We start from the raw sequence: 27,691 nt of genomic DNA on the forward strand, positions 1-27,691 counted from the left end.
CCACAGTCTTTTCAGATTTTTAAGCGGTTGCAGATGTAAGTATTACTCTTGCTTTTGCCCACACCAAATTAAGCCTTGTACCTATAACCTTTCAGATACCCAAGAACTGTAACCTGCTTGAGAATGAGGGCAAGATTATGAAGTGCAGAGGAAGAGGACAAGATACATGACAACAATTTAAAGACTCTTTCAGTAGCACCTCCCAAACTCCTGACCTCCAACACCTGGATGAACAAGGAGTGCAGGTGAATGGAACACCACTGCTCTCAGGTTTGGCTAAGCCACAAATAATATCACCGTTTCTTTACAAACACCAGTTTCAAAATCCTGGAACTCCCTCCCTAACAGCACTGGTGTTGTCCCTGTACTAGGACTGCAGTGGTACAAATAGACATCAACACTTTCTCAGGGATAAACAATGGCAGGTTAGGGTTAGGCTAAAGTCTTGTCTGACGAATTATTTCACTTCATATTACATCACCACACATACACACAATTAAGAAACCTTCTAATCATCAGGAAACAATGAGTAGAATGCCGAGGCTGAACATGGTAACAAAACCAATTTATAACATTTTGTTGCTCAGTAACTAGCAGTTTGTTCTGGGTTCCCAGTGAAGAGTTTGAGGGCACTGCTTTTTCATTATGACCATCTGACTCACTTGAGTTTCAGAGTCATCAAAGGCAACATGACCTGCTGCATGTTGTGTATGTGAAAGGGTTAATACTGAAGAGTGCCTTAAATACCACCTCCCGTAAAGATGTATGGACTGAAGGCTTAGGATCTGGAAGTAGTGAGAACTCACCTGGTCTTTTACAAATTCTCATTAAAAATGTCTAACAGATCAATGTGACTTATAACTAGTCACTAACAAGCAATAAACTGTACCATATTAATTAGAAAAGACTCTCCTCGTCAGACTGGAAGATGATTTTCCTCTTCACATTACAGCAAGCTGATCCTGCGTTTCCCACATTTAGAGGGGATAGTGGCAGCAATTTGTATACTCATTTGTAATTGTTGGTAATTTTTTTTTTAAAAATCCATTGCAGATTTTTAAAGGAACTTTGTATATTTCCAGGATAGAATGCTCTGAAACAAATCTAATCCAAATTTGCTTCCAACTACTCACTGATTGCATTCGATGAAGGTATTCAATGATCACAGCACTGCCTCCTGTCACATGCCTCAACCTTGTTTACATTCCACACGCATGACGTTAAGGGCTGGTTATTGTCCTTTTATTTCTTTGTCTATGCAGCTAGAATAAGGTTCGAATCATCATCTCCTTCTCCATTACAGTTTTATCATTAAACTGTCCTTGACCCAGCTAAACCTTCAACTAGCTATTCAAAAGACCAAGGCAAAATATAAATCGGCTCTGGCACAATAGAACTTAATTAAAACAGTTCAACATAAAAATACAGTATCGAAATAAATTGACTTATTTTGCAATAAATCCTGTCATCCATGATAAATACAGGAGTTCAGAAGACTAGGTTTTACAGTGCAAATCCCATCACCATCCTTTATACAAAAATGCAAAAATCCATTGACAAGGTTCCTTTAAAGAAAAATTTTAATCCCAATACAAAAAAATACTTGGGGAGCAACACAGTGTGCAATGTTAGTTCATCTCTGCTACAAATGGGAGGGTCAGAAGTCAGTCCATTCAAACATACCAACATCCCTACCGCCACCAAACTCTGGGCTTGCATCTTCTGCAAACCAGCGATGATCATTAGATTACACTTCTGCTCAAATGCAACTCTGTGTTTCTAGCCTGGTATTCCAGGCCACCTTCGACAGAAATTTGAAGCACACAGTCCGACAAACCCCTCTACCACAATGCCACAGCATCAGATGGAAGACAGGATAGGTCCCTCTTTTTTAAAATAGAAGTAACTGCTGTTCAGTTAGTTTACATGTCCAATATGAATGAACGTTAGTGAATGGATGAATGGGCAGGTTAGGCAAGGCAAGTCAGCTGAAGCCCTTCTAAGTCGGTAGAGTTAGAGGGTGGCAGTTAGAAAGCTGGGTATAGGGCATAAGATGCATAAGTGTGTGGTCAATTTTGGTCAGGGGAAGTTGTCCTGTCAATAGTCTGGTGAGGACTAGTCAGGTTCTGGTCAGATGTGGCAGTAGGCTGGTAAGGAGTTAATTGAGGGGGTTCAGGGTTAATTGACTGGTAAGGATGGTCAGGTTGATTTGATGGAGCAGTCATGTTGGATCAGGAAATGGGGGGTTCAGAGAGGGGTCAGTTGTGTAGATATCTAGGATTTAGTGGTCTATCTAACATTCTCTGGATAATACAGGGCAAATACAGTGGGGCTCTGCAAAATCACCAACTGTAGTTCAGTCGGATATTTTAAGTTGATGGTCATTGGAGTCAGGAAACATGCCCATTGGAAATTCAAACTCCTTGGGCAATTCCTAGGGAGGTCAGGATGTCAGTAAAGCATCACGGGTTACAAGTCTGGTCTCCAATGATCTAGAAACTAGAAGATTCGAGCCAATAATTTATTTTTAAATCCAACCAAATATTAATAAACCTTTTATAATTTAACACAAATGAAATAAGCATTGATATATCAATTTATAATCGTACCTTAGACACTTTTGCCATCTGTTACTTGACCAGAAATAGTTAGAAGTCATATGTATTATTATACGGTAAAACTGTTCTTGCCAATCAGTAGTTCAGTTATTGAGTTTAAAGCCATGACTACACAGTGACATTCATAACACTAAGATCATTAGCCACTAAAAACAATGAAAAGCCAGTCAGCTCCTATATTGGGGTTGTGCTGAGAATCCACCAAACATTTATGACTCTTATGGCCAAGAACCATTCATACAAAATAAAGATATTAAAATGTTTTGGTACTAATTTGGCGCGAAGGGGTCTTGCTCAAACTGAAGTTGCAGATTCAAGCTCCCGTCCAAAGTTGAAGAATGTAATCCATGATGATGCTTTAGTGCAGTATTGAGGGAGCGCTTCGTTATCAAACATTCCTGTCTTTCGATAATAGATTTGCCCAAGATCCTCCCTGCCTGTTCATATCAATGGAAGCAATACCATGGCAATAAGAACAGCATCAAATCTTTCATTATTCTGGCCAATATTCACCAAGATGCTGATCAGAGCGGTATCTCTGGCTTTGGTGTCACCGGGTTAAGAATTGACAAACAACTCTCCGTCTTAACTGCAAATCACACAATTGTCATAGTGCAAGGGAGGCTATTTGGCACATCATTCTGAGCATTTTGACTAATTAACAATGTCCTGCATTTCCCCCTGCACATTGTTTCTATTTCAGTAATTATCTAATGCTTTCTTGAATACTCAATTAAAATTGCCTCTACCACACTTACACGGAGTCCCTACCAACATCTAACTACTTGCTGTGTGAAGATGTTTTTCTCACATTTCCTTCTTTTGCAGAACATTTTGAACCCGTGCCCCCAGTTCTCGTTTCTTCAATGAGCAGGAACAGTTTCTTGCTAAGCAGTCCAGTAACCCTACTGGAAGTCTGATATCTCAAGGACAGTTGTGGACATCATTGTCACAACCACTAGGAACTAGCTTGAGTCTACTCAGACATTAGAGTTGCTAATCCTCTCAGAATTCCTGGAGCTTCCTAGAGCTCCTGTAAATTCCTGTGAGTTTTAAAAAAAAATCAGGGGAACATTTCCACTCCTGTTTCTTGTGGTTAACTTACTAGAAATAATAGGATAATGAATAGGATGGGGAATACTGTAGCTATGAAAATTATCATTTCTGTAGTGATTGCTATGGCAGACTCTAATGGGGGGGGGAAGGAAGCTGTTTGAAGCAGAATGTTCCACGATGAAATCAAAATATCATCCAAGTAATTTAGGCGGCACGGTGTCTCAGTGGTTAGCACTGCTAACTCACAGCACCTGGAACCCAGGTTTGATTCCTGCCTTGAGCAACTGTCTGTGTGATGTTTGCACATTCTCCCTGTGCCTGCGTGGGTTTCCTTGGGGTGCTCTGGTTTCCTCCCATAATCCGAAGGTGAACTGGCCATGCTAAATTGCCCATAGCGTTAGGTGCATTAGGCCGCGGGAAATATAGGATAGGGGAATGGGTCTGGGTGGGTTACTCTTCGGATGGTGAGTGTGGGCTTGTTTCCATACTTTAGAGAATCTAATTTAATCAATGTTAGCAGTTCTACCAAATTGCCACAGGTGGCTTCTATTTCTTTACCCTACATAAACCAAAGCTGCATTGCTAACAGGAACCCCACAGTTTTAGTGGTTAAACATAACTTTTAGCAGAAAAGCCAAGATGAAAATGTCTCCAGTGAACATACCTAATATACATGAGTGCCGGGGAAGACAAATTCTTGGTTACCAACATATATTACCACTACCAAAGAATTTTAATCAGCACTGCACAGCTGACTTGTGGAACTGTAGAAAACTGAAACGTGGTGATGACTAGATCTTGCACTGACATCGGAACTTTTAATATGGGTCAGAAATAAAGGAGATATGAAAGGATGTGACCAAGAAATTGACATAAAATACTTTTCAATGAAGGGTCTTAAAGAAGGGGAGGAAGACAGAGAAGTTCAGGAAAAGTTGTAGAACTTTTCAAAACAAATTGATCACTCTGTCTTTTTGGAATGTCAGGATGCTGATACTTTTCTGCCAAAACATGAACAGTTTATTTTTCACTCTCCTGAGTTATCAGTCACCTGTGGATTCAACAATTAAATTCCTCTGCCTTTTATATAGCTCAAATATGAAAAGTAATCATTTGTTTACAAAAGTTTAATTCAGGAGAGAACAAATATTAATTCCAATAGGTTATTAAAAGTCTTAGAAGACATAAAATACACTTCAAAGAAGGAACGTAAATCCACATCTGTGCAATTTAATTAAACTTACACATTCCTAATAAAGTTTAAATTGAAGACGTTGTTTCTAAAATAAATTTTAACAATCCATAACTTTATCACACTGCAATGCTTTACAGAATTCCCTGTGTGGCATGATGGCTCACTGGTTAGCACTGCTACCTCACAGTGCTGAGACCCAGGTTCAACTCCAGCCTCTCCCCCATGTCTATATGGGCTTCCTCCCACAGTCCAAAGATGTGCAGGTTAAGTGAATTGGCCATGTGAAATTACCCATAGAGTTCAAGGATGTGTAGGTTAGGTGCCTCAGTCAGGGATAAATGCAGAGTAATAAAGGTAGGGGGGAATGGATCTGGGCGAGTTACTCGTCGGAGGGTTGGTGTAGACTTATTGGGCCAAATGGCCTGTCTTCACACTGTAGGAATTCTATGATTCAACTAAAATGGCTTCCATATTGAAAGGACATTAGGTTTTGTGTTCATTCTCAAAACCAAGCCAGCAGTACAGGGATGAGTATGTGACTGGGAGGATTGGAAATATTCAACATATATTTAAAATTTTATTTTGGTTTGCGGAACTGATGAAGACTTAGCAATGGACCAACAACCGAAAGTTATTACATTGCTGTCAGAGTTGACTGGACTCAGGAAATCACACATCTGTTACAAGGTCTTCAACATTGAGTTAAAAATCAATATTTTCATCTTGAGAAAACAAAATAGTGCTTCAGTTTGTGAGAGACTACCTGCTTTAGTATCACTTAACATACTTTTAAATTAGCTCTCATAAGTTGATATAGAAGCTCTTTGTTTTGGTCAAAACGTAAATTAACATGTCATTCTGAAACTTACATGAATGGAAGCAGGGAGGTACTATCATTTAAAGCAGAATTAATTTGCAAATGACAATATTGATATCTCCCTATGAGGCAGAGAACAGACAGAATAAAACATGGACTAATTTTATTTCGCTATTCTAGAGCACTTAAGACAGACTAGACAGAAACAAAACTCTCCTATGAAATTTGAATTATAGCACAGCACTCTCCTATTTTAACACAGACCTTTAATCTGCTTAAGAGGAACAGGTTACTGGTTGTATGGGGACTATAGAGTTAAGCTGAACAGAATTCTATCCATTGGTGTTGATGGTTAGAAATTCTACAATACATAGCGAGTTGCAAATAGTGAAAAGTTAAAGATGAGCAGATGGAATGTAAATATCATAATTGTTTTTGTTAGCAAATTGTTATCTGGAGAATAATCATCAGAAACCTGGATTTTCCAATGGCTAGGTTATTGTTTTGGCAGCACTGATAGGAGTTGTGCACAAGGACTCTGTGGAATGCCGAGCATAGCAGACTCCTGAGGAATTGCCTGGGAAATTGAAGATTCCACTGGGCAACATCTTGGAGCCTAGAATTGTTGGAAAGTATCCATTTAAATTCAGAGAATCCAGAGGGTTCCACTGCAAGTAAGCAAATAGACACTCTGAAAAGTTAGGTGTTAAAATACCAAGTCTAAGCCCAGATTAATGATTCAAAATTACCCCACTGACAACACCCCTGGTCCAATACCTCACCCCCATCCCTGGGATCCAACACCTCACCTCTGTCCCTGGGATCCAATACACCCCAGTATTCGTGGGACCTTATCAATTTCCCTTACCCGCACCTCCCCAACCCCTCCCCCAGAATTGATGCCTTCAGGGCACTACTGGGCCTGACCACCCCCCCATTTCGGTTCCTGGTCTCTACCCAGTCTGCTCTCCCCACTCTGGAACTGACTACCCCTTTCTTCTGCTCTGGATCCAAGCTCCCACCCATCCCACTTGCCCTGCTCCAGACCTGACTTCTTCTGTCTACTGGGGGATCCAACACAGCCATACTGGAGACGTCGTACAGGATTCTTAAGGGGCTTGAGAATCCCCTGAAGGATTCCCAAGGCCTAACAGAATGTAGATTAGATTAGATTAGATTACTTACTTACAGTGTGGAAACAGGCCCTTCGGCCCAACAAGTCCACACCGACCCGCCGAAGCGCAACCCACCCATACCCCTACATTTACCCCATTATCTAATTTAGCATGGCTAATTCACCTGACCCGCACATCTTTGGACTGTGGGAGGAAACCGGAGCACCCAGAGGAAACCCACGCAGACACGGGGAAAATGTGCAAACTCCACACAGTCAGTCGCCTGAGTCGGGAATTGAACCCGGGTCTCAGGCGCTGTGAGGCAGCAGTGCTAACCACTGTGCCACCGTGCCGCCCACTGGAAAACCCCCCAATGGGACTGTATGAAATAGGAGAAGGAATCTGAAATCCTATGGAAACAGAACCGCAAATAAAAACAATGCCCCAACACAAATAAACAAGGGTTACACTCAGACAGTGGCTCAGCATGAGGGATTTAGCAATGCCTGACTACTATCGTGGGATAATGATGCAGGAAAATGCCATTACCTGTCATTGCTTAATACAATTAAGAGATTGATCAGCAAATACAATTGTATGAAACCTAGGCATTGTTACTCTAATGAGTTCTCATTGAGGAAGGGGGAATGGATAATTCAAACTTTATCCATCTGGGACGAGGTACTGTCAGGAAAAATGCCCTGGGAGAGTTTAGGACCAGACAGCATAGAGTCAGAATAATTTAGGTTGAGATGAGGAGGGATTTCTTCTCTCAGAGGATTGAGTGTCTTTGGAATTCCTTGGGAGTCCCTGTGCATTTTAATGCTGAAATAGGTAGACCCTTGATAGTAGGGTTACAGGGCAAACTCAGGAAAGTGGACAGGAGGCATTCAGATTAGCCATGATCCTGCTGAACGACAGAGCAGGGTCAAAGGGTCGAACGGCCTACTCCAGTTCCTATTTCTTATGGTCTAACTTTCAATGGCTTATGAACGTATGCCTTGTGTCTTTCGCCGCTCCTGTATCCCTTTTGGAATTATACACTTTATTTTGTACTGTCCCCCCTCATTCTCCCTATTTTAAAGTATTGTCATAGAAACAAACATAGCCTTACGCTGTGTGACAATGCATTTAGAACAGTGACACATTCTGTAATCCTGTTGCCAGTCAATCAGAGTTAGCTGATTACTATACTTAGACCTTAATCTTACTTCTATTTGCATTGCTTGGCAAATTGTCAGAACCTATCAGTGTGAAAGGAAAAGCCGTCCATTACCAAAGCCTGTCTTTTGAGCTGACCTGCTCGTCACAAAAAATCTCTGGGTCATGGCAAGTCCCACTGTTGTTTTGGCAAACACGAAAGCACCAGACTTCCCTTCACTGATCACAGAACAAAAGCAGGCTGCTCAACTTTGTCTAATCTCCACGTCATGTAATCTTTCCTAATACAGTGCTAACTCAACGTAATGAATAGTTGCATCTTCAGCAAGAACATCCTGACCTGGCTGCATCATCATTTCTGAACTTATGACTTAAAAACATTTCGCATAATCGCTAAATGCTCCTAAATGTAGGTAATTAACCTGACTAAAAGGCAATCCCCTAAAACCAGCAGCAAATGACCAGGAATCACATTGACACTAAGAGACACAATGGAATGCCTGCACTTGGTTACATTGGTGTTACTGGAAAGACTGCTGGGGACAAAAAATACAGCCGTCATGGGAAATTTGATTATGGATTCTTAAAAAAAAAGAAGCACAATGCCTACACAGATCAAAGGGTGAAATGTTCAGTCTTGTACTAAGACTTTTTCCTTCTTAATGTGCCCTCCTCTTAACTGTATCTTCCTAAATGTTGTTATGTCTCAGCTGAAGGACAAATATTTTTCCTGTGTTGTTTGAATTGCAAGGCAGATGGCCTGAAATCATTAGCCCCATTGTCAGCAGTGATGGAGGGTAGATTACTCGTGTACTGTGTTTGTAATGGCAGGTGCACAACCCTGGGACTGCCATCTGCTGGGAAGTAAATGTTCTGTGTTTATTCTGTCAAGATGCTGAAGAGGTTGTGCCTCTGTTAAACAACAAAATAAAAGGCTGTCTCTGTAACACTTCTATTTTCCTCTCCCCTTCAGCCTTTTATGGTCTGCCTGATGGGAGTGACGCAAACCCTAAAAATAGCTGCATGTTTCATTCATTATTCCTTCTTTGTAACACTCAGTGAAGGCTGTTATCTCCTAAATGAATTAGAGCCCCTCTCCTTTATATGCCAAGCTCACAGCTCATGAAGTAGGCGGGAATTGCAAGACGGCTGCGGCTACTCTCCGAAACCAGAGCTTCTCTGTAATTGGACATCAGGAGGGGGAAACCATGCAGATCATTTAAGCCATGTGTGTACATTTACAAATGATGCTACAATAGGGTCGGAAGGAAAGGGGTCCAGCAATGCCTGGGAGAGGCTTAAGCAAGTCTAATCTCCCCACCCAAGTATCACATCCAGGTTACTGGTTACTGTGACACACACACACACACACTTTTTAGAAAACTATCAAGAGAAACAAGACGCAACATCATGAAATTAAAGAGAAATACTGGCTCCCAGAGTCACTGAATTGACAGTTCTTTCAATGTTGAACATTCAATTCAGAAGAAAAATCGACAATTTCAAATCTGTCCCTGGCAGATTGTGCAGTTTTATTATTTATTTCAATTAAAAATACACACAGCTTTAATTTGTACACAAAAAAGTGTTTTGTGTTACCAACAGAATGACAACCTAACAGATTAGGGCAACAGAACTGAAAAGGGTAATAGTGGGACAGGCACATGGTTTATACAGCTGGAATGCATTCATGATTGATTAGAAATTTTTTCTCCTCTATTGGTGAGGTTTTAGCTTGGATTTAAAAGGATTTTCCACTGGAAAGAACTGTAGATAATCTAAAACCAATACCATCTAGATATTAGTGTTTGTTTAAATCAATCAGGTATTGCTATGCCACATTTACTGATACTCAAAAGGGGAAGTAATAAATAAATTATGCACATGCATTCTTCTCAACAGCTGGTCAGAAACAGGCACCAATAAATTGTGACAGAATGCTAATTGTTGAAGCACAGCTCTTATTTAGATGATTACTGTCTTACTGTTATTACTGTGTCACTTCTATAAAGAGTAAATTCTTTCCTTAGTGGAAACTAGGCCAAAGATGCAGCCCTACGAGTCAACATTGAGAAAGCATAATCAGAGGGACCATGATAATTCCACCTTGGAAGGCAAATTAAGCTTCTTAAACTCTATAATAACTCACTACTTTCAGCCACAATAATCAAACAGATAGTAGTGTAAGAACAATGTCACTGGACAAGTAGTGCAAAGGCCCAGGCTTAAGCTCTGTTAAGATGCATTCAAATTGCAGTTAATGGAATTTAAGTTCAATTAATAAAATGTCTGAAATTGAAAGCTATGTTCGGCTTTCACCGATCGTCTCAAACACTCACTCACCAGGTTGACTAATGAACATGTTTATTATGAACTTCAACCATCAGGTGGACCAACAGGCTTGTGTGTGGGAGAACACAGTATCATGGTCAAATCATGTCATTGGACCCATGCGTGCATGTACCAGCCGCCATCTTAGCATCAGGCAAGGAAGTGGATCACTCCTTCCTCAGCAGTAATGGAGAAGGAGGAACAGTAGGTTGTGGGACGGGAAGGCACAGGCATGGCTGAAGAGGAGCACGTGGTCACAGGACAGAGCAAGCAACAAACAAGGAAGCCTATTCTGCAGATACCCTCCACCTCCCAACCTCAGCAGCACATGTATGCCCAGGTACAGCCTGTAGCAGGTACCTTACATCATTGACCACGTCGACACATGTGTCAGGGCCATTATGAATAATCATTTGGTTCACTAATATCTTTTAGGGAAGGGAATCTGCCATCTTCATGCATGGCTGACATGTGACACCAGATTCACAACAATGGAGTTAATCTTAACTGCCCTGTGAAATGTGCAGGTAAACTACAAATGGTTTGAGAAGGTAGCTCACCACCACCTTCTCAAGGACAACAAAGGACAGGCAATAAATACTGGCCAGCCAGCAACGCCCACATCCCACAAATGATTTTTTTTAAAATGGCCACGCATGGCACTCAGTTCAAGGGTAACAAATGCTGGTCTTACCAGAACTGCACACATACCAAGAAAGAATTTTTAAAACTTCACTGCTTTTTGTAGAATGGCACAAATCTCATTCTTGAGAGGACAAGTGCCCGTTATCGTTTAAAGTGAGTAAACAGCTGATATTTTCAGGAAGGCTGACTTCACAGATGCCCCCAAATCCATGCAGGAATAGTACAAGGCAATCTTCATCCTAATGCCAGAGCTTTTTGGACAAGAAGGAAGAATGAATTGGAGATGTTGAAAATCTCCAGAAAATCCATAAGAGACCCTAAAAGTCAAGACTAGTTTTCTTTTTGGGTGGGGAAAGATTGAAATTATCAGCTTCATCTTGTTGATACAGATGAGCCAGTGGAATTTGAACGAGATCACACAAGTGAGCAAACTAATACGACTAAAATCGCACTTTCATGAACACTGAATCCTACCTCAGTTTAGGGTAGAATTAAAATTTAAAGCTAATGCCTTTGTAACCTATAAATGGATCAAGAGCAGAAAACAAGGAATCAACCGATTAAAATCAAATTGACTGACTGACTCTACATGAGTGATAGAACATAAAGTAGATGATAATGTTAAACCAAGTACAAGATTTATTAGCCCTGATAAAAATTCTCAGTGATTTGTTTGGACATCTTAATTGTTCACTTCCTAGTTACAGGGTTCCACAGGAAGTGATACCAGCAAAAAGAACCAGTGAGGATAGTGGTTGTAGACTTTTCACTTCAGAAACTTCTTTTTTAAATTAGCAACCATGAAGTATGTTTCTAGCAGACAGAGCAAAAAAATACTAACTGAACTAATCTATAACTGAGGTGTTTAAAAAAAGGAGCAAACCCTTACTGCCTGATACCCTCTTGATGTGACCCTCATTATTATCACAAAGAGTGTCTACTGGGGCGCATTCATTAAAAGTTAGAGAAATGCTTTCAACATGACAGCAGATAGTTAGCTGACGGCTTAGAGAAAAATAAAATCAGGGCTGATTCACACAGTAGTGAATCCACTCTGAAGCCTCCTGCTTTAATGCAGTGTCCATGTGTGTTCACAATCAGATGGCCTACAATGTTTCATAAACACAAGTCTTACTGTTGTTACAAAGCCAAACATGGAAGCCAAAATGCACACAAACAAATGATAGTTTTACAGTTTAAATGTTGTCCAGGAGACTAGAACTTCGTACTGGCCTTTGAATGGTGGCACTGGGTCTACCTCATACACCTGACAGAGTCTTGGTATGAACAAATCATCTGAAAGATGATGCTGCATTGACCGTACTTTAGCTTGTAGCCCAGTTTGACTGTCAAATCAGACAGCTCAGAGACGAGAGTGAGCCAAGTCCTGAAGCAGTACTTTAAAGAGAAAACAAAACTTTGTTTATAATTATAAAACAATTCCAAAGAGAAAAAACAGGTTTTGCTTTTGCTACGTGGTGTAGCTCAAGTTTAAAGCTGTACACTACGGGTAGCAAACAGAGCAGATGTGGAATTTCCCAAACACTGATCAACACAAAACTTTTCATTCCGTTATCAATAAAACCAGACAGCACTTTGTATTGCATTTGGGAAGAACAGATAAAGTAAACATTTTCTTCTAGTTAAAAATATTAATATACTTTTTTTTAGTGGAAATCACTTAATTTAAAATTATGGCATCAAATCCCATACAGCAATTCATTGCCTATTTCTCAAAGTTTACCTTGATTTTCCATTAGGTTCTCATACCTCTTAACATTCATTTTTCAATCAACTACTCAATTTCCTTTAAAAACACAATTGGCTCCAATTAAACAAAGGCTGAGCACAGATAATTCTGTTTCCACTCATTTTCATGTTCATGAATCTATCTGACTCCTCCAAATCTTTTCATGGTTTTTTTTAAACATGTGCCTTGCAGTTACACAAATATATTATTCTTGTAAAACCCTGATGGTACAGGTAAATAAATACTCAGAAGCATCAAAACATACAAGTGTTAACGACACAAATAACTTTTATTTAGAATTTACACAAGAAAACTAGTCATTATGAAATGAAAGTCTAAGCTGCGCATTTGGAACCCACCTTTCTATACTGAAACATAACTAAAGCCATGTAAAGTGTTTTACAAAATCCAGTTAAAAGGTGAATAAAGTGCCCTTATTTGACTTAATCCTGCGTTAATATTGTAACTTAGCATCACTGAAAAGCTTTATGCATCCAGTATTATGACAGAACTCTTTTGGAAAACACACTGGCACAGCTCTTGACCCCCCTGAGCATTTCTGAAGTTGTATGTTTACACAGGCCAGAAGCCCTTGACCATGGGGCCTTTAAACATTTATAAACGGCCGGGGGCAGAGCTCAGACTATGCAAGCATGCAACGGGAGGCTCAATTCTAATTACATTCAGGCAGCACATCTGAACTGGGCCTGGATAGCACCTCCACTGCAGCTGCTGAACTCAACGGCTGGCTACAGTATAATTCTACCATGACTTTGTCTGTGTGCTATGGCTCTTTTGCACCAAATTTTAGGTCAGTATTGCCTAGGGAGGAAGAACTCACTAGTACATGACTAGAACTGAATGCTTGCATGTTCACCACTTAGATTCGGTTTATTGCCCGCTCTGCAAGTAAACACAACAATGTTTTTCCATAAATACAGCTCTTGTGTCACAGTAAAGACACTGTAGTCACTTACCATCAAACTCCATTAATAGTCTAGGACAAAAGACAACAAAAGACCCGAGGGCCACATTTTACTCAAGGCTTTAAAGGAACTGAAGCAGATGGAACACTGCTATTTAAATTAGCTCCCTGCTCCTTAGGGATAGGCAGTCTTCCTTGGTTGAAGTGGGGGAAATTAAAATGATATGGTGAGGTGGGAAGGAACATTACAAGGATGTAAAATCCTGTACCCTCACAATCTCACACTGTCCCATAATCTTAAATGCTACTATATCACACCAAACAGAGGGGTGGGAGGGGGAAATTAATCCACTGCTTAATTTATCTGTTAGATAACTTCCACATGCCTCTGGAACACATTGACCTCTTTTCCTGATTAACATTAATTCACTTGTTAACCTCTTGCCTATATCCTTCTGAATTGGATAACTCACTGTGCAATTGTGAAACATTGTCAGGTAAATCAATCGATCCTAACATAACACCAACCAAACCACTTTGCTGATTAATATAGTTAAGGTTAGGTTTACACTTTTAGGTTTCAGCACTGTGTCTGAATGGCTAAGGCCCACATCAGAAACAGCGACAAATTGAAAATGGAAAACATCTTCAGCAAGTATTCAAAACAGGAGTTGTTAACAGTTCATTCAAAAGACAAGCATTTTGTGATACATCACTCCCTAGGCTGAAGTCATGTAGTGTGTGCGAAAATTCCACAGCAGGGAAAAGTAAAAATTTTGATTGAACAACTGCATATTATAGAAGTCTGAATGATCAGAACATGCAACTGGATTGATAAAAATGCTTTGTTTTCAAAAGTCCTTTTTTTGTCATACTCTATTAAAATGCAGAAACGTTGAAATCAATTCCCAGACTTTATTTTAAAGCAATCATTGCAGACACAATTCACCAAGACAACCTTCTTTGTCCCCCGTTTCAAATTAAAATGAAAATGAAATTAGGATGAATCTAGTAAGCAATGTGTTTGAAAGGAAAACAAAATCAAGCAAGTCATCCCCTTCCCTTTGACAGGAATGTTTAAGTTACAGCAATGGTATATATAGGACACAAAATAAGGTTTTAGTCAATGGTACTTATGGGACAGAGAGTAAGGTTTTGGTCAATGGTATATATATAGGACACAGAATAAGGTTTTGGTCAATGGTATTTATGGGACAGAGAGTAAGGTTTTTGTCAATGGTACTTCTGGGACAGAGTAAGGTTTTGGTCAGTGGTATTTATGGAAGAGAGAGTAAGGTTTTGGTCAGAGGCACCAATCTCCAGAATGAAAGCCTTCCCATTTCAAAAGCACCCTTTGCCTAACTGTGTAGGTCAAAAAACAAGTGAGCAACTCAACCTTTGGACTAACAGTCTGCATTCCAGTCAGGAAACAGAGTACCTGACAACTGGCAAACAGCTGACTCACTTGTTTTTGTGAAGTATTTTAATCACAGTCCACAGTCAGTTAAGACCTGAAACCAACTGCAGCTTTTAAACACTAAACACCCTCGAAACACACAAGGATTTCAAGGTACATGCATAACTTTCGAGAAAGTAAATTCCAATTAATGGTTGCCTGATGCAATAATGAATGGTATACTGAAAGAAAAATGTAACAGATGTTTACGTAATAAAAGCAAAAACACCATACTGAAAGTATACTGCGGGTTCATCTTAACATTAACTTTAATTTTTTTTGCCTCTTCTTCCGTTAGGTTTATGTTAAACACCTATAATGTTTCGTTCAAATTACATATATCACAATTAAAAACCTAAGAACTGACTGAAACAGGAAACCATAATTTTTTTTTGTGAAAAAAAATTACTTGATTGACTAATTGTAATGCAGCTCTTAGATAAGATGCTATTCAACATAAACTCATGATATAGCGGTGTGTTCCTTTCAAACTGCAGCCTAGCTGGTTCCTTCATGGTCAATTAGATTTATGGGGAGAAAATATCCCAAAATTCTAAAGAAGCACAATTTCCATCATCAGAACTGAGAAAGGGTCACTTGACCCGAAACGTTAACTCTGATTTCTCTCCACAGATGCTGCCAGACCTGTTGAGCTTTTCCAGCAATGTCTGTTTTTGTTTCTGATTTACATAATCCACAGTTCTTTTGGATTTTACATTTTCCACCATTCCTGATTCTATGATACTCATAATGAGGACCTTTCCTGCAGCATTTGTGTTTAATGAACAGGGTAAACCAAGGCTCACTGTTACCAGTTCTGTCTGGTGGTGTTATAGCAGGAACAGAGTAACAGATGCCTCCTCCCACTGAAGATTGGTAAGAGGAGAGAAGAGCTGGTCATGCTATTAAATTGATCAGAACCACATTTGAGTTCAATAGTTAAATTAGGACAATGTCTCATTAAAAGAGTGAAGCTTCTTAGCAAGCCATTTTTATAGCTGTCTACCACATTACTAACTATTTATCAAGGAACTCTGCTGTTACTAATGGCAAGGCACTTATAATATCACACTAATGACCTAGATTAAAAGACAAATTTAATTTCCATCAGAAAAATGCCAGAGGTAAAAGAATTCCAATTAGAATTTTTGAACCAATTAGTTAATACTGTCCGTGCAATTAACTACATAAGTAAATGAAATCAACACAAGCTACAGGGTACATCACAGTAAGCAGAACTTGGACTCACAGGTAGCCAAGACTAGTAAACTGATCTTTCAGAATGACATCCTCAGCTTTAACCACTCAGGCTTAATGCATGCTTTGGATGAAGATGCAGACTACAACCAAAGTAAAACCATCCAACTAGCCAACATTTCGGTCATACCCATAGAAAGATCGATATTGCCTTCTCCCCAGTTATTCACTTCTGATTCTTTTAAATCCAGTTTGACGGGCCATATAGCCTTGGTCTCCAACACCCAGATGGTGATCGACTGGTTGAGTGCTGAGCCTCTGAGAGTTGATCTCACAGTTCACCAGTGCTCCCTCACTGTGCACACATGGATCATCATGGTGATGTGTAACCTCTGCTTCTGGAAAGCTGAGTGGCAAGAGAAAAGTGCGTGCTCTGAACTGGCTTTAACCAGCTTGTTACATCAGGCTTCAGTTTGGTTCCGGTGGACTATCGTTGCAGGGTAAAGCAAGTTCTGTGGTGACAATGCAAACAAAGGACAAAGCAGCCTGCTTCATTGGTGCAACATCCAAACATTCACTCCCTTCACCACCAATGCTCAGCAGCAGTACATACGATGTGCAAAACATGCTGCAGATGCTCAACAAGGCTCCTGACACAGCACTTCCCAAATCCACAACCATCTGGAAGGACAAGGTCAGCAGATATCACCTGCACGCTCCCCTCCAAGCCACTCACCATCCTGACTTGGAAATATAATTGCTGTTCCTTCACTATTACTGGGTCAAAATCTTGGAACTCCCTCCTACACGCTGAGTATACCCACACCAAATGAACTACAGTGGTTCAAGGCAGCCCTCCACCACTTTGTGATGGGCAACCAGAAATGCCAACATCCGATGAATGTATACATTTTTTTAAAAATGAAGACAAAAGCAACTGATGTGTGAAGCTGTATATGACAGTACTAGAAATAAAGGAAGCTGTTTGGTCCCATCATGTCCACGAATATTCACAGTCCAAAGATGTGCGGGTCAGGTGAATTGGCCATGCTAAATTGCCCGTAGTGTTAGGTAAGGGGTAAATGTAGGGGTAGGAGTATGGGTGGGTTGCGCTTCGGCGGGTCGGTGTGGACTTGTTGGGCCGAAGGGCCTGTTTCCACACTGTAAGTAATCTAATCTAATATAAGATAGGCAGCTGACCTGTTCCCAATACAGAACAACCTCAATTATCCAAACGTCAATAATCCAAATTTCGGATGATCTGAACAAGATCTCAAGGTCCTGTAAAAACATTATATGAACAATCAGTTATCCGAAAAAAAACTCTCTGCCCGTCTCATTTGGATAATCGAGGTTGTACTGTATTGCAAATGAACAGCAATTTGGAGGCTCACTGGAATAAATACTCCACAATCCCAACAATGGAAACCATTCTGTTTGCTCTCATATTAACACAGGCAATCACAGATTGAGCTGAGTGGGAAAACCTGCATTCTGGCTTCACAATGCAATCTCATGCAAAGCTCAGAGCCACTGAGGATAAGCCCTGCTAAAGTATTGATATATTCTGAAGTTCCTGAAGGCCCAACAGTTCAGAAGTACTAATCATGAGTTACACAGAGACATTGTCAATAGAAGTTCTATTTATTGGTTTAGCATTCTATTATTTTCCTACCATCATTGTAGAGTAATTCACTAGTAGTGAAGCACTTTGGGACATCCCAGCGAGGTATGAGGTAAACATTTTAACATAAACTGATACAGCTTTTATTAAGAAGCCATTTTACCAATTGTTTGGAAGTATGTAAAAGATATGACACAATAATGCCTTTCAAAACATTTTATGTCACTTGTTTTTCTTCTTCAGCTAAAGGTTTGCCAACCACAATTTCCATACATTTTCTCCCTCAAATTGGCTGCTTGACAATAGAGATTTGAATGGCTTGCTGCTCCCTTTGTGCTGAAGGACAGTAAAGGTCACTTGGATAGCAGAATCAGAGGATTGCTCTGCTGCGTGTGGAGCCAGGACACAGTGCGCACGAGAAACATGATTGAGGTTATCACCCAGTGAGCTTCAACTCTGTCCTCATCTGACACCCATACACTGGCAATTTTCCAAGCAGGACTGGGGTAACTCGATATTGTTCAGGAGTAGGAGCTATGGCAAGCAATCCCAGCCCTGTGGCATTCCAACCAGTGCAATGCTCCTTCATCTATCCCAGTACCAGGCCAGTGAACCACTACAGAGATATCAGGGAAAACCACATTTTCTGAAGCAGCAGGAAAGTGTACAGCAAAAAGATTGAGGAGAATGTTTTGAACTTTCTTTTAAACTAATTTTAAAATAATTAAATTCAGTGAATTGTTTCTATAGGAAGAAGGGGAGACGCTGGAGTAAAACAGAAACATTAAAAGTATTCTGTAGCCGTAGAGACAATTATCACTAATGATATTAATTTCTTTGTGAATCCTGGAATTCAAGAATCTGAAGATATTTAAGCATCGAATACGAGGGGCCTCATTAGGGGGACATTCCAATAGCTGGATTAAAATCCACACTAGTTTAGCCTGGGTTAGTGGCTGAAGGACGAATTGTTTTATATCCAATGAGAAAATATATACAGTAATTTTGAAGTTGATACCATTGTCTTAGCCAGGTACAGGCCTTTATGAGCATTACATTTGACCCTGTGACTGTACCAACCTTCACCGACCCAGTGTTTCTTTTAAATTAAACAAATGAACAAAGCTCTGATCTGTTTTGGGTCAGGTTCCTTCAATCTTGAGTTTTCTGTGAATCTGCTGAAGTACAGATATTTTTTAATCAACCCTGTTGAGATGTCCTATGAAAGAGCTCTGGAGCAGCTTTGGCCCAGACTAGTGTCACTACCACTGTACTACAAGAGCCCTTCTGCTTCATACATGCTTCCAAATACCTTGGGCAGGCCCAAATGAATTGTCCTGTTTGGTATCAGAATTCTTAAGTGACATTGCAGCTGGTGTTCTGAATAAGATTCAATCCAGACAATGGCTAGTGTATGGTGCTCAACAGGTCCTGTTTCAAAGCCAGCCTTGTGCCTGTGTGACTAAAAGTGTTCTCATGGCTCCAAATGTTAGTATCAGGATCTGAAGTCGAGAGTGTGGTGCTGAAATACACAGCAGGTCAGGCAGCATCTGCAGGGCACGAGAATTGACGTTTTGGACATCATTTCCTGATGAAGGACATCATTTCCTGATGAAATGTCGATTCAGCTGCTCTTCGGATGCTGCCTAACCGGCTGAGTTTTTCCAGCGCCACACTCTCGACTCTTGAACTCTAGCATCCGTAGTCCTCACTTTCTCCCATCAGGAGCTGAAGCTCTCAAGATGTTCATGTTTAGGCATTTTGAAGACCGTATCAGTGGTCATGAACATTTTCTAAATGGCATTTAACATCACACAAAATGTCCACTTCATGCAATCAAACCAAAGGATTATTAACTTGGGTTCATTTTGGGGACAGTGCAAACCCACACCAGCACCTGGGCTAAATACAGCCCAAAACCCACCACACTGAAACTTGTAAAGACACTTAAAAGGATAATGTGTTGCTGGAAAAGCGCAGCAGGTCAGGCAGCATCCAAGGAACAGGAAATTCGACATTTCGGGCATAAGCCCTTCATCAGGAAACGTCGAAACGTCGAATTTCCTGTTCCTTGGATGCTGCCTGACCTGCTGCGCTTTTCCAGCAACACATTTTCAGCTCTGATCTCCAGCATCTGCAGACCTCACTTTCTCCACTTAAAAGGATAGACAGGGTAGCTGTAGATAAGATGTTTGGCCCAACTGGGAAGTCTACCGTCAGAGTCACAATTCAAAAATAAGGGGGATGTCACTTAAGTCTGAGAACAGTAGGTTTTTGTTTTTCCTCAGAGGGTTGGAAATCCCCAGAATTCTGTACCACTGGAGGCTCAGTGTTTGGGTGAGGTTAAGGGAGAGATTGATGGATTTCTAATCACCAGTGCCATAACCGAGATGGGTGAAAGGCATTGAAGTGTTTAGTCAGCCATGATCAGAATGAATAGCAGAGAGGCTCATTGGGGCTAAATGGCCTACTCCTGTTGTTGAATGTTATTAGATTGTCATGTTTGTACGACCTATGTTAAGATTTATTTGTCTACAGTAAACTGTTTTAATGCTAAAACCACCCATTTTTCTTATACTTGGACTATGGCATGGTAGCTCAGTGGTTAGCACTGCTGCCTCACAGCACCAGGGTCCCAGGTTCGATACCGGCCTCGGGTGACTGTGTGGAGTTTGTACGTTCTCCCCGTGTCTGTGTGGGTTTGCTCGGGTTTCCTCCCACAGTCCAAAGATGTGCAGGTCGGGTGAATCGGCTATGCTAAAATCATCCATAGTGTTAGTTGCTTTAGTCAGAGGGAAATGGGTGTGGATGGGCTACTCTTCGGAGGGTCGGTGTGGACTGGTTGGGCCGAAGGGTCTGTTTCCACACTGTAGGGAATTTAATCTAATCTTAAAAGTGCTGCTAGACCAAAAATGAATACTCTCTGAAAGTTATTTTCTCATCACAAATAAAGCTAAAACCGGCGTTAAATTGTAATCAAAAAGTGTGGGAATTTAAAACAGAGATTTTAAAAATCCCTTTTAATAACATAAAATGTTATTAACATAGAAAAAAGTCTGAACATGTGCTTCAGAGAAGTGGAGTGAAAGAATGAACACTGAGCTAAAGCAGGTTTTAGGAGAGTGATCAAACTTTAAGTCAAAAGAAGGGTTTTAATCATGTTATTAAAAGGAGAAAAATGAGTCAAGCTTTTCATCACGGAATTGCAGAGTGTGGCAGCTAAAGACAAAGGTGGGGGAGCAGGAGATATATAAGAGCAAAGCAAAGAAGGTTCTTTTTTAACCTTTGTCAAATTATTGTTCCTCTTGAAGGTGTGGGGGGGAAAGAGTTCATTCTCCTTCTTTAATACAATTGTGCATTTAAATAAAGCCAACTGAAATTTTCTTCAGAATAATCATCCGGTTACCATCTTCCGTCTTTAGTACTCTACGGATGCTCTCAGGAATCTTTGGTAAACAAATTATTAAGCACTCTGCCCTGGAACGTGTGCACACACTTTGCGTGCTTTGTACATTTTGTTCTTAGCAGATTAACAGACCAACAAAAGAGCCTTAGATGCTGAAAGTGGCTCAGATTCCTATCCATCGATGCTCATGCTGCAATCTATTTCTCAGAGTAATCTCCCTAAAATGAGGCAATTTCTCACTGTGTACAATTCCATGACTTTAGAGAAACACGCCAACTAGTGCCACGTACAGAAATGAACAGCTCTCCCGTTGCCCCTAGCAAAAGCAGCTAATAAAGTAAATAAATCACAGACAGGCTGGCAGCTAGTAGTACTAGACTACCAGTTACAAACAAGCTACATTTTTCAGTGCCTTTTTGGCATCCAAACGTGCTATTTAACATGAATGAACAGAATGTGGTGTCTTTTTGTTCAGTGGTGCTGATCCAATTTTGCAACAGATCAGTCCAGTGACTAATCAGACACACAGATCAATTCAACCACCGTATAAAATAACACAATTTCCTGATTAAATGTGTTATAGGAATCTTACAATAACATACTGACATCATTTTGAACAAGCCTCAGCTTGTTACGAGTGATTTTCTTTTCATCTAATACCTGTGCCAACTAGTCTGCAAACAAACTAAAAGCATTTCACTTTGTATTTTATGACAATAATGTCACTAGTGTTCCACAGGACTGAATGTGAACACAGCCTGATCAGAAATGCTCACAGTACTACTATTAACCAAATGAAACTGCTTTCAAAAAATGTATTCATCAGAGATTGTGTGTTTTTCCATCGAAATGACTAAAGTACCTGGCTCAGATTTCAGCAGAAGGCAGAGACATACACAGTAGTTAATCTCACAAATCATATGTTCTGAAATAACTTACTGCTTAAGTCATACATAGGAACAAAAAGCATATGAACCATGATATTATATAAACATGTGGAATATCCTGGTACCGTAATACTGAGACATTTACAACTTCTATCTCGACACATTTCTACTTAATTATCAGCACAACTATGCGTCCAAACATCTAAAATCTGTTTCAGTTCTTTCCTAGCACAGATGTAGAACTGCTGTGAAACCTAGCTATCACTGTAGTAGCTTCCCTGTATCAAACTAAACCCAAAAAGACAGCTGCTCCTCAGCTTTTGGTTTCAGTTTGACTAACCACCAGCAGAACTGAAAATCCCAAAGCAAATGAAAATCAAGACTGTAATGAGAGATAAACTGATTGCTTCCACTTGTGTTTAAATTTGTGCTTAAGATCCTGAAGTACAAATATAAATTCTCAATAAATATTCACAGGAGCATTCATCACATAAGAACTCCAACACTGGAGTTCAAACTTTGCATTATTTTAACTGTATTTTCTATATGCTGCACTTTCAATCACCATGACTGCTCTTATTATTGATTTCACGATTAAACAGATCACTGAAGAGATTCCTCCTCCTCTCTACAACACAAACACCAACCTCCCCTCCTGCTCCCTTGCCTTTGATTGTAGCTGTGCTTAAATTCTAAACAAAGATTAATTCGGCTGGTTAAATCCAAAATAAGTATTCCATCTCTGATTTTTCTTTCATGTCCCTTCGTCTTGAACTCTGTCATCTGATAAGGTAGTTTACACAATGTAAAAAGCAACAGGCAATGCCACTCTAATTGTAACAAGCTGGACATGAACATTTAATTTAAAAAGAGCTTGATGTTTAATGGGCAATGCTACAACATTTTGCCTTTAAGTAAACCAAAGGAAAAGGAATATTGAAAATCTGTAAGGACTTATAACAGTGGGGGCTTTACATGGATGCTTCACTTTCAGTGTTTGACATAACACAAAGTACACTGTTTGTCTCCCCACCTTCAAGAGGTAACTGCAATTATCAACAGCTTCCAGGCAGTTCAGCAATAAAAACTGCAGATGGCTTATTTTGGGGGGTGGAGTGGAGTGAAGTGCAGACGTGCATTCAATTCTAAGTAAAATGGCAGAGGAATAACCAAATGCCTCTAAAGTACTTTCCCACCTACCTGCCAAGTTTCATATTCAAAAAATCATTGTGAATGCCTGCAAATTCAAACTGCCTTTCCATAAAAGCGCAACAACACTGGTTACTCGCACATTCAAAACATACAGCAATACATGCTTAGAACTGAACAAAAATCTTAAAAAGATAAACATAGATAGTTGACAAACCTTCCACAGCAGCAGCCCGGTCCAAATTCTTTGATACAAAGTCTATTCTGGCGTATGTGCTGGCATCTGAACCATTAATACTTCCTTTGGCTTGAGGAGTTGATCGACATCGTATTAGCTTCTCGCATCTCGTCAAATCATCATCCATTAAATCTAAGGCAATGTAGTTCAGACCGTTCTGGAAACCAGTGGAGGTTTTGCGGCACATTGGGCTTCCTTGTTCCTCTTCAGCTTCATCATTCTTTCTGAGGGAAACATTCTCGAATGAAGCAGAACTGTGTCTCTTGGGATCGTGAGCAAATGAAGGCGAAACAGGTGTGACCGTTGTGGTGGAAGAGAACGTTTCTGAGCTATGACGCCTTCGCCCCTGGGGATCGGCGCGGATTACTTTTGCCCCTCGATTGGGATCGGGTGGCAGACTCGGAAGCATGAAAACCTCAACCGGAGGCATCTGATCAATCAGGGATAGTCTTTTCACACCAGTGGTGGGGCTTGCCACTTGGATACTTTCATGTTTTGGTGAAACGGATAGTGGAGCTGTTGTAGCCATTCCAAAAGTCATATCTGTATAATCAGCCTCGTCTTCCAAAGGGTTAGGGAGGCGAGATGTCCCAACCTGACCTTTAAGGTAAATGTCAGCCGGGTGGTTGATGCTGGAGCATGCAACTGACGATCCAGAGACTGAATCAAAGGAGCCACAAGGAACAACTCCACTCTTTGGTGACTGAGAGTTGAGGTCGAGGTTCATGTAGTCAGACACTGCTGACTTCCTTTGAGCATTACCGCATTCCTTAGAAGATAAGGAACTTTGTAATGACACAGCAGGTGGGGAGTACACAAATTTGTTGTTGAAATCAATATTAATATATTCTCCTGGGCTCTTTGGTTCTGGGGGTAAAGGATGCTCATTTGTACTTGGTAATGTGCTGGCTCTCAACTTGTCCAGTGACAGTCTCGTGGGTCTCATCGCTCTTCCTCTGGACACTAAACTATCTGTCTGACTTTGCCTCCCTGGCGAACGAGAAGCATGACTGACTGCACAAGGTGTGCCAGACTTCGCATTAAATGTTGGTTCTTCAAGAATAACACTGCCCGGCGAATTCATCAAAACATAATGATCATTTTCACCATTTTTCTGACACTGGGGTTTGTATGATCGGGGTAATGAGTGGAAGGAGTAGCTGGGTTTGGGAACACCATCACCTACGGGGTTGAAAAAGTAGTCTGGAGGAGTCACTGACGCACAACAGTCAATAGGAGACATGTTCATATATTCATCATGGTTAAACTTTCCATCAGAGCTTTCAACAGATAACTTTGACCCACACCACATTCTCATGTATCCACTTGGGTCAGGCGAGCAGCTCCCAGTAGGAGAAATGTTCTTGTATCCATTCGCATTCACTTGAGAATGTGATCGGGGATTAATGATTTGTTTTGGGGCAGAAATACTCTTCGGGCTCATTGGCATATACTCATCACTTTTGTTAGGTGCCGGTGCTACTCCAGGAGTCATTGGCATATAACCATCATCGCCAAGGTTGGTGGAGCCAGAGCTCCTTTGGGACCCTATTTCAATGTCGCAGTAATCTTCCGGGTAGGGATTGTAGGCTACTTTGGGGGAGGCAGTGTGTGACAGACGTCCAGAGCTCCCCATGCAGGTAGCTTTCATTAGAGTATATTCATCTAACGAAACCGAAGAAACCTGTGATGTGGCTTTCTGACGGCACGGAGTTGTTAAAGAGTAAGTTCTCTTCCTGTAGCTCTTCTCCAGTTCTGCACTTTCATCCCTCGCTGTCTGATAACAGCCAGCATTAAAGTGGCCAGCACTGTGCCTTTCCATTAACATATATCCATACAATTCACTGCCTTCTCGAACAGGTGGTGTTTCAGTGAGGGACTCGGGTGTGTTACTTCGGTTTCCCACATAATGTCTTAAATCGCCCGGGCTGGAACCGTACTCGTCAAAGGAAATAAAGCCACCATCGCTCGGGGAACCTGACACAGATGCACTGCCACTGGATGGTCTAGGTATGGTGTCTGATGCAGATCCATGCCCGCTGCTCGAAGACAGACTCACTGGACTGGTGGCTGATGGGGGCGAATGGGACATTGGCATAGACATTGACCGACTGTGGTGAAGAGAACTGTGAGGGATCACTCTGGAGTTCCTGGACATGGTACTCGAACGGCTGAAGTGTGTTCTCACCATACTGGGGCTGATAGGGCTTCTGGTCATTGACTCGGGCCGGCACATGGTGCTGTCGCCCTCACTGGCGGTCCTCATGCGGCACGAGGTGATCTTATTGGCCGTCAGTGGGGCGTTGACGCTGTCAGTCCTCGACCTCCTCTGGAGGCCAGTCTGGCTGGGGGGCAGGTTGTTCAGGTGCCGCCTCGTGGGCACGCTGATGGGGTTGGAGCCCGAGGACTGGCTCTTGCTGCGGGGCCGGAACTCGCACAGCTCCTTCATCGCCTTCATGGCCTCCAGGATGGTCTCGTGGATGTGCTGCGCCACCACCGAGTCGTCGACCTGCATCCAGAGCTCGCCGGGCCCGGTCGACGCTGACCTGCCCACCTCCATGAAGAAGAAATTCTCGGAGTGGCCGCAGCGGCGGATGTTCATGAGCTGCAGGTTGACAGAGGGGACCTGGGAATTGAGCTTCACAAAGCCCATGCTCTTACTGGAAAGGCACAACATGTAAAAGCCAGTGAGGTTCTTCGCTTGCCCCAAGCCTTTGGGCTTCAGGTTGACCTGCCACACTTCCTTGTAGAGAGCAGAGGCGGGGGTGAGCAGACCATAGCCCACCTGGTCGTGCTGTAGGAGCTGGTCCTGGCTCAGCAGCTCAGTGAGGGCGTGGAACCAACTTTCCTGCTCCTGCTCGCTGTCAGCCGCCACCGCCAAATACTCGTCCTTGGTGTAGAGGGCGATGAGGTATTTGTGTTTGGCGTCCGCTCTCTTGTTGATGTTCAGGCAGCTTTCCAAAGGGATCACTCTCTTCGCTGCCGACTTGTTCCTCCACTTCTTCTCGTTCTCGTAATACTCCAGCCGAGCCGGGCAATCGCCGCTCCGCTCCCTCAGCACGAAGAACCTCTTGTGCCCGTGTTTCTGTTTCTTCAAGTAGCCGCATTTCTTCACTTTGGGGAAGCAGAGATGGCCCCCCACGCCCGCCTTTAACACGGGAGGACTGGCCATCTTCCCCACAACAACACCAGCCGCTGCAGGTTCCTGCTCCTCTCGGTTTTCTCTGCCCCTGTCTCTCTCTCTCTCTCTCTGCCGGTACCAGAGTGGAAGTGGGAGCTGTAAATAACACACACACACACATTGACTGGCTGTACAGCAAAACAACATGTGACCTCCCTCCCCACACACACACACACACAGACACACAGACACGGCACCGCGCAGGAAAAGCAGCGAAGGTGCAGGGAACAACCACAGAGAAATACTGGGGAGGGAGGAAAAAGGAGGGGAGGGGGAAAGGAGGAGGAGGGGGAAATGGGGAGGAGGGGGAAAGGAGGGGAGGGGGAAAGGAGGGGAGGGAGGAAAAAGGAAGGGGGAAAGGAGGGAAGGGGGAAAGGAGGGGAGGGGGAAAGGAGGAGGAGGGGGAAAGGAGGGGAGGGGGAAAGGAGGAGGAGGGGGAAATGGGGAGGAGGGGGAAAGGAGGGGAGGAGGGGGAAAGGAGGGGAGGGAGGAAAAAGGAAGGGGGAAAGGAGGGAAGGGGGAAAGGAGGGGAGGGGGAAAGGAGGAGGAGGGGGAAAGGAGGGGAGGGGGAAAGGAGGGGAGGGAGGAAAAAGGAAGGGGGAAAGGAGGGAAGGGGGAAAGGAGGGGAGGGGGAAAGGAGGGAAGAGGAATGGGGGAGAGAAGAGGTGAAAGGAGGAGGAAACAAGAAGAGAGGAGAGAGAAACGAGGGGAGGAGAAAAGGAGGGGAGGGAGGGAGGTAAAGGGAAGGGCGGGGATGTGAAAGGAAGGTAGTGGGGAGAGGAGGAGGAAATGAGGAGAGACAAGGGGGTAACAAGCGGAGGGGGGAGGGGGGAAATGGATGGGAGGGTGGAAAAGGTGTGGAGTGGGCAAGAGGAGAGGAGGAAGAAATGAGAAAGACAAGGGGGGGAAAGAGGAGGAGAGGAAAGCGGGAGGAGGGAGG

The 27,691-nt window shown here is 42.0% G+C and overlaps 1 protein-coding gene across 1 annotated transcript in view; it reads right to left on the bottom strand.

The window, feature by feature from the left end:
* The window catches only part of LOC132816359 (insulin receptor substrate 2-like), a 47,150-nt gene extending 20,223 nt beyond the window's left edge, over positions 1 to 26,927 (bottom strand). The window contains exon 1 of the mRNA XM_060825818.1: positions 23,550 to 26,927. Within this exon, the coding sequence (XP_060681801.1) occupies positions 23,550 to 26,898 (3,349 nt within the window). The 5' untranslated portion in view covers positions 26,899 to 26,927. The remainder of the gene's footprint in view (positions 1 to 23,549) is intronic.
* Between the last annotated feature and the right edge of the window lie 764 nt (positions 26,928 to 27,691).

The sequence above is a fragment of the Hemiscyllium ocellatum genome, chromosome 6, assembly GCF_020745735.1.
Source record: "Hemiscyllium ocellatum isolate sHemOce1 chromosome 6, sHemOce1.pat.X.cur, whole genome shotgun sequence".
NCBI classification, from domain to species: Eukaryota; Metazoa; Chordata; class Chondrichthyes; order Orectolobiformes; family Hemiscylliidae; genus Hemiscyllium; species Hemiscyllium ocellatum.